The sequence below is a fragment of the Morone saxatilis genome, unplaced genomic scaffold (genome assembly GCF_004916995.1).
Source record: "Morone saxatilis isolate NCDOM2014 unplaced genomic scaffold, NCSU_SB_2.0 Contig17, whole genome shotgun sequence".
NCBI classification, from domain to species: Eukaryota; Metazoa; Chordata; class Actinopteri; family Moronidae; genus Morone; species Morone saxatilis.
The window spans coordinates 25091729-25109212 of record NW_023339729.1 but is presented as its reverse complement, the minus strand read 5'-3'; the positions used below and the strand labels follow the sequence as shown (position 1 = coordinate 25109212).

Below are 17484 nucleotides of genomic sequence, written 5' to 3'. Positions count from 1 at the left end.
AAGAAGCCGATGGAGTATTGTAGTTGGAAGTTGGAAAATGGTTTTAAAAAGTGGTTTGTGCTCGCTTTGAAGCTCAGTGAGTGAGAAGATTTTACAGCTCTTCTTCACTCTGAGAGGACTCTGAACATTACGCCCCATAAGCACTAATACAAAACCCTCAGAAGGGCTGAAAGTTGCACAAATGTATATCTGTGTTTATGTAAAAAGTATGAAAGATATGAAAAAGTAATGTGAAAAAGTCCCAAAGGTTGACTGGAGTTTCTATGTCAGTGTATGAATGAGTGGAGATGTGGGACTTCCATAAGTTCATATAAGTTTTCATTAATTTCCATCACATACAAAGTACAACATTCCCACAACAACATGGAAATGTACAGAATATTATTTAAAAAGGGAAACTGTGCTTTGTTTCATATAAATAAACAAATAACTGAAGACAGCACCATTAAAATCTGCTAGTTACACCAGTTTTCATCTTTTAGGTTTAACACTGTTAATATACACTTACACTTTGAACATTTTGAAACGTTTTAATGGGATTTGAAAGTTGAACGATACCTAAAATGTCAAAGTTTCTAGCTGAAAGTATGAATGAGAAGATGTATGAAAAACTTTGTTTGAATGGGGGAAATTTGCTGAAAAAACCTGGAATACTGAAGTATGAAAGTTATCAAAAATCTGATTAGAAGTTGGAATGTCCTAATTTAAGTGAATATTTTGATGTTTGAATTCAGTTTCTAGTTGAAAAACGTGTAAGAAATTGAGTCCAAAAACTGTGGTGGAAGAATAATAATAAAGTATTTTGTGTGTAGAGGAACAGAGGCTGTGAATGCTTCCAGATTCAGTCTCCACTATTTCTACAGCACCTTTTCAAAGTGCTTCACAACCACAACACAGCAACCAACATAAATACAAACATAAATGAAGACTTGAGAAGAATATAATAGAAATAAACTAAAATAAGAGTAAATAAAATGTTACACAAAGTTACAAATCCCATAAAGGGAAGTTTAAACGTGGGTTTTGGAGCCGTGACCTTGAACGCAGTCTCCTTTAGTAAGCTGTAAAATCAGGGTGAAATTTGCCTTTTCGAGAGTCATTCTGACTCTACACATTCGTGTGTTCCTCTGCGTGATCACACTGACATCTTGTGACAGACGAGAGGTTCTGCTGTTACAGCTGCATGCTGTCAGATACTCATCAGAACCTCACTCCTCACACCTTATCTGAACCACTCACTGCTTATCACTCATGTTTAAAGGTTTATATGAGATAGACCTACTGGATTGTGATTATATCTTTCATATACTGCACTCTCATTTACATACATTTATTTTAAATGATTTGCTGTGTTTGGTTTGTGTTGGTCCTGTGTTTACCTTGAACATACAAATATATATATATATAAGAAACAATGACCGACAACATACTGTGTCTATATACATATTCTGTAATTTCTGGACAAATAAATCACAAAGTGGAGAGTTATGTATGTACATGTTATCATTACATATACATGTCCATATACAGCATGCAGGATTTTACCTGATTGAACTTTAAATCTGAGTGATGGCCTCTGGAATTAAACTGTTCTGTGTTTGGTTGTTTTGTTGTACAGTGCTCTGTAGCACCTACATGGGACAAGTTGGAACAGATTTTTTCCAGGGTGTGATGGATCTGCAGTGATGTTTCCTGCCTGCTTCCTGACTCTGGACATGTTTAAGTCCTGAATAAACCAATGATTTTATCAGCCCTGACTCGTCCATTTCAGTCTGTTCCTGTCCTGTTTGGTGGCCGATCCAAAGTGTCAGCAGCTCCTGAGGCAGGTTGAGCTTCCTGAGCTGGCGCAGGAAGTACATCCTCTGCCTTTCTGATGATGGAGTCAATGTTGAGTCCTGGGAAACTGCTGAAACCAGAAACCTGAAGACTTTTAAAGGCTCTGGCAGTCATCTTCATCTTCATCAGCAGTTACATGAGCATTCATTATCTCATTAATGAGCATTTATCTTCAGAAAGGCATTATTATCACAGATTACCTTTAATAAGTGGCACGTTTAAAACTAATTGGACTTAATTAGTTGTCAATTAGGTCCATAAACAAAATGACCAGAAAGATGGGCTCTGTGCTCTTATTACCATTACCTTTTTATAGCCTACTGTATTACCAGGCACTGTCTTTGATATGACACGCAGTAGGCATTGTATTCAGATAAGAGTATTGGCCTGTTTTTAGTTTAATTTAAAATCTTTAGTTTGTTGTTTGTGTTTTTGTTACTCCATTTCTCATCTACCTCTTTTTTTAACGTGTTTATGATGTACTCTAAATGATTATACAGTAAATGGGGTTACAAAACAAACACTCAAACAATTCAACCTAACTTTATATTACATAAATAAAAGTAAATAAATATGAAAACTATATATTATTTTTTATTACTGTGCTCTGATTGGCTATCCGGACGACGTCGGTGTTACGTGCCTTCCTATTGGCTGCCGGATTGACGCCTATTCTCTCGGTTCTGGTGAACCAGCGGGGTGAAGGTGAACCAGCTCTCTCTCTCTGTCTCTCTGTCTCTCTCTGTCTGTCTCTCGCTGGAAGCACCCTCTCTCCCCCTCTACGTCTCCTCTTCTTGCACCGGGACCGTCTGCCTTTGTCCGGAGCCATGTCCATATTCAGCGATGTCCCGCAGGCCCCTCCGGTCGCGGTGTTCAAGCTGACCGCGGACTTCAGGGAGGACAGCCACCCGCAGAAGGTGAATCTGGGAGTCGGAGGTAAGAGCCTGCTGCCAGGGAGTCCGCTGCAGGACGCGCTGTTTAGGAGCCTAAATCTATCTGAGTTAGCGTCGAGGTGTCGTGCTATCAAACATTAGCAGCGCTTTGGTTTGACCTTCGCGACATGCTAGCGGGGAAGCTAACGAGCCAGAGCCCTAACAGGCTTCCGTTGAGGTTGACAGGTCGCAACCAGAGCTGCAGTCGGTCCATGAAGGCTGCAGCTCTCATACCGGAGACATGCAGACACTGGAGCCTGTTCCTCATGGTGTAACACACAGCAGGTGCTCGTTCCACTGTGTCAGCGGTGTCCTTGAACGCATCATTCTCCACACTCCCTTTGTGGCGTTGGTGTTTGTGATCTTGTCGTTTTGAAGCTTCAGCAGGGACGTAGAGGTTAGGATCTACTGGTTTGGTGACTTTAAAGCAGTTAGAAGGAAGTTCATCCGAGCAGCTGCCACATCATTGTGCACTGGGGTGGTGTCATTGTTAGGTAATGTCATTCAATCATTAGTACTACTACCTTTTTCCAGCCTCTTGGAGGAACAACTTCGACTTCTCAGCCATTAATATGTGTCTGTCTATTGTCACACTGAAAAGTGACTTATTAATAATAAAATAGCCATTTATTGTATCTGTTTGTTGGTAGTATGATGACACCTACACACCTGGACTCTTGTTACAACCCAATTAAAATGACCTAATATTAGGATTTGATGTCATGTCATCCATGACCATAGTTGTGTGTAATAATGTAACTAAACAGGCAGAGTCCTTAGATATTGATTTCAATTATCTCTACTGGTTCAGTGACTTCAGTGTAACTTTACAGAGAGTGAAGCATTGAAGTCCAAGAAACTTTTGCACCTTGTTGCGAAAGCATATCTGAGTGCACCGAACCAGTTTGGCCTGGAAATAACCAACAGTGGAGGAATACTGAGCTGAAAGCCTCACCCATCTATAACGTGGATTTAGGATTTCTGTGTAACGGGATACACGAGAGTCAGTGAAGGGCGAATGATTTCTTTTTTGTGAGAGAGTTTTATGAGTTCATTCAGGTAACTGAAGTGTGTACTGTGCAGGTGTAATGAGACCGGACCGGGACTCGGTGTCGGCAGATAGTCCATTTTAAACGACTCGGATCCGGAGCCAATAAAAGATTTAATCAGGACATCCGTACTAATGTTCCTACTGAACTGAATGAATCTCTCTCTCTCTCTCTCTGAAGCATCAGTGACGTTTAAAGCTTCACACGTCATCGATCACATAGTATTCTTCCTCTGACACAGTGTACTGAAGCAGTGAGGTTCACAGGAGCGAAACAAGCTTCTGTATCATCCGGCCATCTGTTGTGGCAGTGCGCACTCACTGATTCAGATACTCGTTCTATGTGTAGCTGAACAGTTGATCAATGGATCAATTAACTGCAATCAGTAGCTGTAGCTAGGACTTCTTATGTGTGGGGAGTGAGTGGAGGAAGAAGAAGGTCTTTTTGCCACCTGATCCACGTTGCACACTCGGTGCCGTGATGCATGGCGCTTTGTGGTTCTGGCCCTGAACTCTGTTGGAAGCATTAGATAACTGCTGTTTCCTCTATTATTTCTCTTTGTGGCGGCGCACTAAATTTATTTTGACGGCGACCAAATGTCCTTCACCGTGATCCAACAACTACTAGTTTGACCTTTTTAGTGTGTCTGCCCTGATCCACAGTGACTGTCTACACTACAGCTGTGGTAGAGGCCTGATATTTGATACAGCTCTGCACAGGCCCACATACAGTACGAGGGTGCACGAGTTCTTAAGGAGTCAAATATGTGCAACACACACACACACACACACACACAAATACACACCCTTAGTTTAGTCTAGCTATTAAGAGTGACAGAAGAGTGTGTGACCTTACATTAAGTCAAATAGTACTGTTTCTCTCTCACACTCGCTCCCTCTCTCCTTCCCTTTGTCTCTCTTTAGCTTTTATCATTTCAGACTGAAAGGTTGCTGTCATTGATATACCTCTACCTGCAGAGATAATGGAGAGCATTTACTGTATGTGCTACACAGCTCTAGCAGAATAAATGCACATGCAGATATATATTCTTTATCCAAATGAACAAAACGTTTATGCTCAAACATCATGGGTTTATGGAACAAATAGAGCAGCATAGCAAGAAATAAACCTTTTTTTTGTGCCAGTACTTGAGAATAATCAGAACCATGCTTTGTGTGACTGGAAGCACTGTTAGGGTGGAAGACTTTGCACTGTAGTTTTGCTCCATTTTGCCCTGATATAATCCATCTGTGACTAACTTTTACCTGTGTTGGAGCTGGAACTAGAATCCTTCGCTTTGTGTCCCCTCCAGCTTACCGTACTGACGACTGCCAGCCCTGGGTGCTGCCGGTGGTGAAGAAGGTGGAGCGGCTGATCGTGGAGGACGACAGCCTGAACCACGAGTACCTGCCCATCCTCGGCCTGCCCGAGTTCCGCTCCGCCTCCTCCAAGGTCGCCCTTGGGGAGGACAGCCCCGCCATCAAGGAGAACAGGGTGAGACACAGTAAACAATCTATACACTGGGTCTGGTGAAGTTATTGAAATGAGGCTGTGTGTGTGTACAGTATACAGTGTGCGTATACAGTACAATACAGTAGTTACAGTTTGAAATCAACAAAACATCTCGGGGAAACATGCTTGTTTACCATCTTAAAGGTCCAGTTTGTAACATTGAGGAGGATCTTTTGGCAGAATCTTCTCGGAGTTGGTCAGACAGCAGATCTGCATCGATGACAAATAATCCTCCATTACTACCCAATGCTGGTACAGATTTCCAACAGCAGGTGGCAGCGTTGTCCCATTTAGCAGAATGTAGCCTGAACCTTTTCAACTGTAAAGGTGGACTGTTTACTTTTCATATACTAAAATCGATCGTATATGTGTGTAAGAAGTGTCAACCATAAGGCACAAATTAAACTCACCTGAAGAGTCAATCTCCAGAGCTATGGCTCAACAGTCAGTGTCTTTTGTTGGCCTTTAAAACTTCACTGTTAAGTGGCATTGACTTAATTCTGTACTGTGAAAACAAAATACCTAGTAAAAAGTACTTCATCAGGAATGTGTCTGTAACTTACAGTTGGTTTCACTTCAAGAATCTTTGAACTTAAAAATTAAGTTTGTTACTTAATTATTTTAGTTAAAATAACTGATGGGATTACAGTGCAGGCGTGGTCACGCTGGAAATAAGGCCACTGCCGGCGTTATATGTAAGACATTATAGGGGCGGCTGCTTTGACGTGCGAAGTGTTTTAGCTTTAATAATATTCATCTTGTCTTCCTCATGCTGCTTTCTCTCTCAGGTGGGAGGGGTCCAGTGTCTGGGTGGAACAGGTGCGTTGAGGATCGGGGCAGAGTTCCTGCGGCGTTGGTACAACGGCGTCAACAACACGGCCACACCCGTCTACGTCTCGGCGCCCACCTGGGGTTAGTAGACATCCTTGAATCTTTTGTTTGTAGGATGAAATGGATGGTCGGTATGTGGCTTCACTGCTGTTTGTCCTTCTTCCTCCCAGAGAACCACAATAGTGTGTTTACTGATGCTGGCTTCAAAGACATCCGGCCCTACCACTACTGGGATGCTGCTAATAGGGGCCTGGACCTCGCCGGGCTCCTGGATGACCTGGAGGTGAGGAGGGACGACTGCGATGGGTGAACAGCTGCTCGGTGGCAGCATTTTTAACGCACCAGTGACTCAACAAAACAAAAATCACGAATCATTTTATTATCCACAGTTGTTAGGTAACAGGTCATCTTATAGATCTAAAGTATTCTATTACACTGAATAAAAGTAGTGTGGTAGAAAAATATAATGTGGAAATCAAAGCTGCTATAAAGCAGAATGAAAATATATTTATGGAAATAAAGCTGTGTGGCTCTATTTGGGAAGAAAAGAGTTAACTAGTGGATGTAATGGACTCTGTTGATGGCCTGAAAATACTGTGATAAAATTGTTGTCTAATCCCATTTGCCTCTCACATCACAATGATGCACACAAGCTGTTTGTCACAGTAAATATTGTATGAACTAATGTGGCTTTATGATTTAGATACTGATAGTTTGATAATAAATTAACCAGTAAAAGGCCAAATCCACTAAACCACTAAACCACCAAACATAAAACACTGATAATTTGAATATGGATATTTTATATATAGATCTGACTCTTCCTTTCTCCACAGAAAGCTCCAGAGCACTCCATCTTTGTCCTCCACGCCTGCGCACACAACCCCACCGGCACCGACCCGACCCAGGAGCAGTGGAAGAAGATTGCAGAGATCATGAAGGTGAGACGGCGTTCTTCAGATCTTCTACAGACGGGGGACAAACAGAAGGAAAAACCTCAATAAATGAGTGGAGGAACATAACGAATGCAGTGATCATGCAGGCATGTTAAAATGCTGAGCAGGCCCAGTTGATTCAGAGTTTGTCGGAGGGATGTTACTGTAGGGTAAACTCTGTCACATAGCTGAGACTATTGTAAATAATTGAATCACCTCTTTCCTCAGTCTCTTACTTATGCAATACAACATTTGAGAAATATTTAAAATATTTTATTTTGAAAAGGAAGTTTAACCATGTGATATAGCTAAACCTGTTCTGCATATAATAACATCACTGTGCTGATTCTCTTTCTCTTTTCTTTCCTCTAGAGGAGGAATTTGTTTGTGTTCTTTGACTCGGCTTACCAGGGCTTCGCCTCTGGCAGCCTGGATAAAGACGCCTGGGCCATCCGCTACTTTGTCTCCGAGGGCTTTGAGCTGTTTGTGGCTCAGTCCTTCTCCAAAAACTTCGGCCTTTACAGTAAGCACATGTGATACAGACACACGTATTAATGTTAACTAGTAAAATATAACAAATGTAAATGCCAGGAACCTGTCTATGCACATTATGCTGCGCTGTATGTTCTAACGCAGTCCTTCTCTCCGCTGCTGCCAGATGAGAGAGTTGGCAACCTGACCGTGGTTGCCCAGGACAGCGAGAACCTGGCCCGCATCCTGTCTCAGATGGAGAAGATTGTCAGGACGACTTGGTCCAACCCGCCTTCTCAGGGAGCACGCATCGTCAGCAAGACCCTCAACTGCCCCGAGCTCTTCGCTGAATGGTACGCTCCTAACGGCCACAGAGCCAACATAATATAACCTGTTAGTATCCTTCAGCTCATGGTTTGTAAAGAAATAGGATCGCTATCGATGTTAAAACATTTTAGTTTCCATGTTAATTGTTGGCTTAATACTAAATATCACACATTAACGCCTCTGGAATCGCCCCATCATTCATTCATACATACTTTTCCCTGTATATTGAGGACTTAGTAGCATCATTTTATCCCAGTGTTACATATCAGTAATAAGACAAATGTATGTAATTTACATTATAACCAAATTTATATGTTTATGTTTCCAACAATGTTTAAATCCAGAAATCCAGTAGTCATATGAGGGGGTCTGGATCTTAAGTTATCAGAGAAACAAGCTGGGGAGGCTAACGTTAGCAGCAGCTCTGGCTCGGCAGCCCCCTTCTGGGATCGGTCCTTTGGTCTTGTTGCCAACAGCTGGGGGATGAAGCAGGTGTTTTAAGGCTGGAACTGTTTTATTCAGTGTGTTTCTCGCTCTCTGTAGGAAGGGTAATGTGAAGACCATGGCAGACCGGGTCCTGTTGATGAGGGATCAGCTGAAGACCAAGCTGCAGGCTCTGGGCACCCCGGGGACCTGGGACCACATCACCCAGCAGATCGGCATGTTCAGCTTCACCGGCCTGAACCGTGAGTGGGAACGCACTAACGACCAAACACACACATAGTTGGACTATTTTGATAATTCATTCATCATAGTTTCAGTGATAATTTTATTGATTTTATTTAGTCCTCTGACAATAATATCTCTGATTGTGGACAAAACAAGACATTTAGGGACGAAACCTTGGGTTTTGGGAAACAGTGATGATGACATTTTATGGACCAAACAACTAATCAGTTAATTAGAGAAAATGATCGACAGATGAATCGATAAAGAAAATAATTGTTATTGTTATTACTGTTGGTGTTTCCTGCCCTGTTTTAAAATCCTACGTGGAGGTTCACTTTTAGCTTTTTCTGGAGCTTTCATCCGCAAGCTCAAACTGTAAAGCTGGGATGAATAAAGTTCTATCCAGTCTTCCTCATGGTCTTCATCAGAGGAGTTTGCTCAGTTAGGTGTAGTAGAAAAAGCTAGTAAGTGAATCTCGAGTGCAGACCCAAAGTGTGAAACATCCGTTCTTCTTCTGCGCTCTCTCACCGTGTTGTAATGTGTCTTACAGCCAAACAGGTGGAGTACATGATCAAAGAGAAGCACGTGTACCTGATGGCCAGCGGTCGCATCAACATGTGCGGCCTGACCACCAAGAACATCGACTATGTCGCTCAGTCCATCCACGAGACCGTCACCAAGGTCCAGTAAAGGCTGCATCGGTCCGCCCACTTCCTGCCTCCTGTACGCCACAGGAAGTAACGTCACGTGTGTGTTTGCCCTTGTTACCCCTCCCCTCCTTATCCCGGCCTCTGATTGGTTGAACTGCAGCAGGGATTTTGCACTTGAACCAATGGGAGGGCGGATGATTTTCTGTTCTCACATGAAGGTATAAGCTAGAGCCCCGTGCGGGACTGTCTTCTTTATCCCGCTGGGTTTCTGACCATTACCGCCCACTAGCACACGCAGAAAAGTTCAAACCGCCCGCTCCCGCAGTCCTCTAATGCATACCTGTCTATAGTCATGCTTTCTCCCCTGCATTTAAACGAACACTTTGCTTTTGCCAGCGAACAGGAGGACTCGCTTAAAGTCCGAGCCGTTCACGTGGCGTTCATTCTTAATAAACTCACATAAAGGAACTGCAGTTAATTATTTTACCACAGAGCTTTTTAACCACCCGCTCCTGCGAGATTTGCGTTGGGTCTCACGGGATCCCTGTCCCAATGCAGTCCTCTAGTGTAAACCTTTGGGAGGTGCAATGATTTTAGGAAGACACTTGAACGCACACAGCCAGGTCTGAGTTTCAACAGAGCTTCAAACCCCAATGTGTATAATTCAAATCTCTTTTATCCAGGTCCCTTCATTTGCAGATTGCCTGTTTCTGTGTTGGGTTTAGTGCTTCCTCAATAACTTACAGCACTTACAGGGTTTAGATATGATATATCAGTAGTACTGAACAAAATAACATTCATGTAAATAAACGTAATCACTATTAGAGGTCCTGCTATTTCCTGAATAAGTACTTGAGTACCCTGAATAGTACATTATTTAATTACTGTAATCTGTGTCACTATATGAAGCAACAAATTACTAATGAAAAAATGGTATGCTCTGATTTAAATTTTAGATGTTTGAAGACAACTAAAACGCACAATCAACTCATGCCAGAACATTTCCTGTGTTGAAGTCTAAAGGGCATTATGAGTACAGTGGTGGTTGTTTCTGTCATGTGACCGAGTTGAAAGGTCACTTGAAGGTGTAACGCATGTGCCTGATGACGCAGGTTGTGCCTTGTCAGACCTGTGCAGCTACGTAGAAGATCATAATGTTAGTTCTCAAAAGCGACTTTGTGCCATCAGTGAACATAATCAACTCTCTTCTGTGTCCGTTGTTGTTTTCCTTCCACCCTGCAGTGCCCTTATTCTGTTACAGAAAGCCTCTAAAGCTGGTTGTCGTAATGAGCCACTCTGATCAGACCTCAGAGCCTGACACTTGTTAGCCACAGACCTGCACTCCCATTATGTGGTGTTGTTTGTGATGGCACACAGAAGAATGTGTGTTCATGCTGAAATAAATGAAATCCACAACAATCTTTGTTTTCTGCCTGTTTTTTTTTTCTTCTTAAAAACTCATCCCAGGTTTCTATCTTCGCAGTCTCTAATCTACATGTATGAAGGAGAGCGTCACAAAACCTAAGCAGCCCCTTTTCCACAAATTTGAAAAGTCTGTAGTTTCCTGTGAGTTTCATCAATAATCGCAATCCCCCAGGCAAAACTTTGATACATACTTTACCAAGATTTTATTCTCACTGGAACAAGTTCCCTTCTGATTTTCAATGAATTATACAAAAAGAATCACAACTATATTTGCAATTTCCACAACTTAATTGCAAAAAAAAAAGGCACTTTAGGCCACAACAATCCCAAAAAAAGCCTGTAAAATCCTGAAGGGCTAAAGTTACAAAAACAGCGATTCTTATTTTCAGGCGATTATACACTAATGAAAATATACCTAAAAATATTATATTACATGTATGACAAATCCTCCTAAATGGTACACACTGGTCTTAAAAATATTAGCATCTGAGATTATTCAATGAGAAGAACATTTTAAGAGTTTTTGACTTGGTAATTTAACTTTTTTCGGTTTTTATATTTATTAGTCTTTTTTTTTTAAAGTATTTTTATGTATCTTCCAGCATGACTAGAGGGGATCTATTTTTTGAAGTGTCAAAGTAAAGGTACTTATCATATAGTAAAATATAGTAATAATAATATCACCAGATGTATTCTTCAATGTGAAATGAAGACCAGAGACTGCTGAAGTTCAGAGTGTTGTGGAGCTTTATATTTCTGTATATTTTGATGCAAAATACCGTCAAACAGTTGCTTTCTATTTTACAAGTTATCATATTCTTTCCCAAAACATGTCATCATCCCTCTCTTCCACACAGGTCCTTCCATTACAAAACACAGCAGAACAGAGCTGAAAACAATACAAAGGTCCAGAAGCGGCAATCAGAGAGTATATTGGCTCATAGCAGAAAGAGTGAAAATACAAAACTGATCTCAGCCTCTTTAAGAACACATCCTGATGAGCAAAGATCAGCTGGATCTGCAGCAGGAAAACATACCCAGAGGCAGTTATTGTCTGTCTTTGACCTCAAAGGATGATGCTGATTGGCTGTGGTCGCTGCTCCAATGCAGCAAAGTGACTCAGCAGGTCTGATATATTGCACCCAGGAGGGATGTTCCCCCTATCTCTCCCCCCGCCTGTTACATTAGCCAATGAGCTGAGTTAGAAGGCAGCCCTCCTTCCTCTTCGTCGTCCCCAGCCTGCCATGGATCGATTTGGGTTTTTAAAAGCCAATACTACGGGGAGAGGCTGCTCATATTTATTGTCAATATTTAGGTTAATTAAATTTGATGATTGTCATTTTTCTTTTAATTACATCCAAACTGTTTCCTGAGGAACTTTCTCTCTCTGTAAGATTGAAAAACCCACAAAAAATAGTGAGACATGTTGAGACCTTTAAAACCTCCAAACAGATACTAAATAGAATTTAACAAATGCAGCAGGTTCAGGCAGGAACAGGTATTATATTTTCACTGTTATAAAAGGGCAATAACAGCTTCAGACCTGAAACTTCACATTCCTATCTGCACCCCCCACCCCCCCATTTCCCTCATCCTCCCCTGCATCCCCCCTTTCCTCCTCCTCTGTGCTGCAGTGGCACAAATCTGATCCTGCAAACATAGTCAGACGGAGCCACGCCCGTCCAGCCCGTCCCTCTAACACCATGCAGACAAACACAAAAAGTCCACAGCACTGCAGGTTCAGGGACGCAGTCAGCACACTATGCACAGACGGGCAGAACTGAAGGATTCTGGGCTGCAAGAAGTCACATTTTTTTCACTCTCTTATGAGTTTGTTTACATGCACACGCTGGTTTTTAGTCTTATCCTGTTTTTGCTCATATTCAGGGGTAAGGAGTTTACAAAGAACATGAAAAACCTGGTTATTCATATCCCTGTAAACATGATCATAATACTCTGTCCAGGTAGCATATCCACGTTTCTGAAACCAGGATCTGACGTTTACATGCACATAACATAACCAGGATGCTTCCGTAAAACCCATATAACACATGTAAATGTACTTTCTATGGTTCAAATGTTGTTGTAAAACATGTTGACTGTGGCATTAAATCCACAAACTAAGACTTGTATGAGCTCTTCTAGGTTGCCATTTCCATGCTGTGAGTCCTTCAAGAATTTAGAAAGCAACACATCTTTTAATGTTAAGGCTCCAAAATTAGTAATATGGTAACTACGTTAAACCATGACTTTTTCCAAAGTAGGAATCCAAATAAGATAACAGCCACTATTATAAAATCCCTATAATTTTTCCCAATTTTTCCAGAAAAATATTAAAAAACTTATCCTTTATAAGTTAATCAATTTGGGTATAATATTGATATATTGGATACTACAAACTGAAATCTAATTATATCTTGAACTCACTGTATCTCTCCCTGGGGGCAGATCTAGAGGGGTGGATCCGCCACCCCTAGAAAATGCTCGGACACCCCAACTGCCACCCCAGTTTGGTATCAAATGCGAATAAAATCAAATAAAAATAACGTAGAAATTCATTCTATTCAATGCTTTACAAATGTGCCACAACAATGTAATGTTTTTTTTAGAGACAATATCTGAATTTGGGGGCTTTTACAAGCAAATATATGTTTGCAATTAAATCATCATATATTTCTGCCCTCCATGAATATTTGTCTAGATCCACACCTGCCAGGTGTGAATGTGACAAATCATCAACTAAAGGCCCGGTCAAGGTTTTATCTTGCTGTACAAACACTTTGACTCGACTAGCAAGCAGTAACACCAAAAGCCACATTCCACTTATTTCTTTTATCTCATTGCAGATAATTGGTGAAGTTAGCTGGTGTTGTTTTTGATATCTACCCTATCTGTGGTTTCTCCTCCATAATCTTGTTGCATTAAATGTTTTCAGTATTGCTCTTATACAGAAAGTGGGTAGCAGTTGAGAGTTTCAGCACAACAAGAAATTAAGCATTGTAAAAGTATTTCATGCTAATTTAAAGCGCAACCACTCCCTAAATGTACTGTTGTTAGTATTAAATCATGCTGGAGAAACACGATCCAGGCCCTGTGAACTTTTTTCAAATGCCATTAGGCGCACTAGGAGGAGCCAGAAGAACCTGATTTCGTTACAGATTATCTGTCTCATGTACTACTGTCAGGATATACTCAAAGTTTCAACAAATATGACAAGAATTTTTTTTCATAAAAGTTACCTACTGCAGCTTTAAGATATGTTTGTGTCATGGTAATTATCTACATGTTGATTGGTTGAGTTTAGAAATCGTTGGAGACACTGACGTGTGTAATAAATACATCAGAGACTAGAGCCTTGTTGGATGTCTGTGTTCAATTTTGACAGCATGAAAAGGTGCTGACTTCAGAAAGCCAATAATATACAATCTCTATCCTATGAGGAGACAGTGCCACCACATCCCGTGTGTGAACTGTTCCTGCAGCCATGAAGCCCAGTTTCTTTTCACTTCCAATAAAGAAAAGCCAGAGAGAATGACATTCATTCATAATTGAAATGGATCCAATGAAAAGGGCTCAGCTCAAGCGCTGATCATTTGAAGAGGTTCAGTGGTCGCAAGTCGTGTGATGAATAAAACTGAACTCAAATGAAAACCTGATGCAAGATTTTCTAAAATCTATATGCAGACAGGAAGCTTCAGTCCGTCTTTTATCCACGTCTGAGCTAGTCCTCGAAGGTCCAAATAAAAAAATATTGAATATTTATGAGGTATAAAAATGCTGTTAAAATCACATAACGTTAGCTGAAAAAGAGATAATAATAATGAATGATAATGAAAAAGAAGAGCTCCAGAGAAAAACAACAAGGAGTGATGATCCATTTCACCACAAAGCAGAACAAATCAAACAAATAAGTTTATGACCAGCCACATAAATGCAGTCTGATCACTGTTAAATAACAAGGTAGTTAGTCCAAGCTTACAATAGTTGAAAGCATGTTATTACTGAACTGATACACCCGACATGATCAAAAGTATGTGGACACCAAAACTTTTACGCTTGTGGGGTGGTTGAACATCTTTCCTCCAGATGTTTGAACCTGGCTGCAGGGATTTGCTCCCGTTCAGCCACTAGAGCATCAGTGAGGTCCGACACTGATATTGGGTAATCAGGTCTGGCTCCAAGTCGTTGTTCGAGTTCGTCTCAAAGGAGTCAGAGGGGGTTGAGGTCGGGGCTCTGTGCAGGCTAGTCAAGTCCTTACACAAAAAAACTGCTGACACAAACCAAGTCCAAAAATATCACTCTAAGAAAAACAGGGGTGTCCACATACTTTTGGCCACTTCATGTACTTGAATGAGAATGTGTCAATCGTCGACATATAAAAGATGGACGCCGTGTCTCCACTTCCTCCCACTGTACAGAAATGAAGCCAAATTTATCCGGGATACGGCCGGATAAAGCCAGAGTCTGTGCAATTGGGTTGGCGCAGTATCGAAGTCCCGCTCATACACCGGGCCAACTCAATCAAGAGCAGGGCTCAGCTGTCAATCATGACGTGAACCATCTTTTTTTATAGCTTCAAATAACTAATTAAAATCAAACTTATCAGAAAAAATTACACTTTTGGCCCATGTCCCATCTGCTAACATACAGTCAGCCACCAGGGGGCGATCAATATGTTTTGGCTTCATTTTTGGAGAGCTGTCATGTCATACATCTTTATATATTTATATAGGTGTCAATCTGCATTTTGGAAAGACTTCCAGACACAATCTGAAAATGAAAGGCTTGTTCGTAGATGAATAAAAGGTTAAAATTATGCTTTTGTACATCAACATGTTAGACTATAGATATAATTAGCAGGTAACAAGCGTTAACCAAACCTTTCAAATCAAAAACCTGAACACAAAGTTGCTACTTTACTTCTGTTCTGTTTTCCCGTGTGCAATTTGGAGCAGTATGTACAAAACAGCAACATCTTTGGTGTCTTCCATCCGTTTCCTGTGTACTGTTATTCCCTTGAGCTCCGTTGGAGAAGTGATGACATGAAGAGGGTATATAGTGTATAAAAACTATTTTTACTACAAACCTTTTACATTCACAGTCATGTGTTTATACACGAGCATCAGCATGAAAAACCTGTGAAGATGAGAAGCTACGGTTTAATGCATATTGCCAAAGCTGCAACCCCCCAGGACTTTGATAAAATAGTATCTTCCATCCATGTGTTCAGTACATTCCTGGTGATGGGTCCACTTTATAATCTCCTACAGTGGGGGTCGTGTTGTCTTCAGATAAAACTCTGATAGCTGTAGTTCACCAACCACATCGTCTTTACAAACAACTTAAAGACGATGCAGTGTTCGGGTCTCTATCTCTCACACTCTGCTAGGTTTTCACCAGCGGCTGTTCTGAAATGTCCTCTGGTGTTTTCTCTCCTTCGCGGGATTTTTTCCTCTTTTTGTGGCCTGCGGAGACAAGAGACGTTAAAAGGAACAGATAATGAAAAGTTAAGGCTGCATTCAGCTCTACATACCCACAGCCAGGGCTGTAGCTCAGAATGACATTTCCAGGAATTAAAGGGAGCTATATGTAAGAACTGGCCGCCTGTCAAATTCATATTACAAACAACTAGGAGGCACCAGAAAATGAAGCTGCATTTTAGCTCAGTTAGCTCAGTTGGCTCAGTTAGCCGGACTCTGCACGGACAGGGAGCTCAGAGTAGCCCTAGGGGTGTGTTGGTGTTTACACCGCTAGCACAGGAGCTTTTGGTGCTAGGAGCCAAACCTGGTAAGAAAACTACCTCAGTGTTGTTGGACTGAGGGCAGACTGGACGCTACAGTGACTCATCATCACCTCTTGAGGTACAAAGTGGAATTATAAGACAGGACGGGCTGGGGCTAGCTGGTTAGCATGCTAACTTCATGTTTCTGCAACACAATACATAAAAGTCTTTAATGAAATGTAAAAATTGTTATTTTTTCACATTCTGCTGATAATTTTATTACATTTTTTAACGTTTTAAAAGCAAATTCTTATAACTCCTTTAAAAGCTTTTCTCATTTGAATTAAACTAATTAAGAAAAGAGAGTAGTTTGTATACAATGCTTTCACTTACAGGGACCTGAAATTGTTTTGGTATTTGAGATGATCACTGTTTCAGATTTGAGTCTTAAATTCTTGCTGTGAATTGACCTAGAGACATGGCAGAATACAAGCCAGACCCCGAGCCTACGGTCTTTCATGACTTGCGGTGATCGGTAAGGTGCAAGGGACTGACAGCAAATGTTTATGCATGCAATCACAGTTTAATGAATGGAAATGAGACTGGAGCCATTCATCGTCACCCGGCGGGGTGCTGAGTGGGCAGCCGGGCCGCTTACATATGTGTGCAGACTACAGGTGAGATTAATTTGGTGCAATGCTCCTCACCAAAGGGGGAGTTTTACAGGTTCACTGAAATGAAACAAAACCTCATTCCTCTTTCTCTTCACCACGTTTACAGCTGTTTTCTGAAGCGTACAAACTAAGTGAGAGAGGGCAAAACATGTCTCCACAATACACAAGATAAAATGCACAATTGTTGTGCCCTTGTTGCTCATTTTCATTCCTGATGCCCCAAATCTGTAAGGTGTCAGGACAGTATTATGCTGATCTTGTGTAGACTGAATTCGACATTAAGGTGGTTTTCATGCTAGACTGAAATAAATAGATACAATGGCTTAAAAACAATTGTTGTTGATGTACTTTTATCTCTGTGTGCAGTTTCTTGGCTTATAATCTATGTTTTGCAAAGTGGTCAACAACAATGTACAGATTTGTAGAGCAAAAACACTGGTATGGTCCTTTA

The 17484-nt window shown here is 41.2% G+C and overlaps 2 protein-coding genes across 2 annotated transcripts in view; one reads left to right on the top strand and one right to left on the bottom strand.

The window, feature by feature from the left end:
• Window positions 1–2505: 2505 nt before the first annotated feature.
• Window positions 2506–10631, top strand: LOC118326871 (aspartate aminotransferase, cytoplasmic-like). Its single transcript, XM_035660014.1, has 9 exons — window positions 2506–2772; window positions 5130–5311; window positions 6118–6241; window positions 6331–6443; window positions 6997–7101; window positions 7468–7618; window positions 7754–7919; window positions 8437–8579; window positions 9113–10631. Exons 1-9 carry the CDS (start codon window positions 2664–2666, stop codon window positions 9250–9252), a joined length of 1233 nt encoding a protein of 410 aa, XP_035515907.1. The 5' UTR covers window positions 2506–2663; the 3' UTR covers window positions 9253–10631.
• A 1629-nt stretch (window positions 10632–12260) lies between these two features.
• Window positions 12261–17484, bottom strand: part of LOC118327632 (metal transporter CNNM1-like) — a 25166-nt gene continuing 19942 nt past the window's right edge. The window contains exon 10 of the mRNA XM_035661062.1: window positions 12261–16102. Coding sequence (XP_035516955.1) covers window positions 16023–16102 — 80 coding nt within the window. The 3' untranslated portion in view covers window positions 12261–16022. The remainder of the gene's footprint in view (window positions 16103–17484) is intronic.

What these genes read in the sequence shown, in the direction of transcription:
- LOC118326871 (XM_035660014.1), top strand. Translation starts at nt 2,664, where the DNA reads ATGTCCATATTCAGCGATGTCCCGCAGGCCCCTCCGGTCGCGGTGTTC. An exon ending in GGCTCCTGGATGACCTGGAG is followed by an intron (nt 6,444 to 6,996) that starts GTGAGGAGGGAC and finishes CTTTCTCCACAG; the next exon opens with AAAGCTCCAGAGCACTCCAT. An exon ending in CAAAAACTTCGGCCTTTACA is followed by an intron (nt 7,619 to 7,753) that starts GTAAGCACATGT and finishes CGCTGCTGCCAG; the next exon opens with ATGAGAGAGTTGGCAACCTG.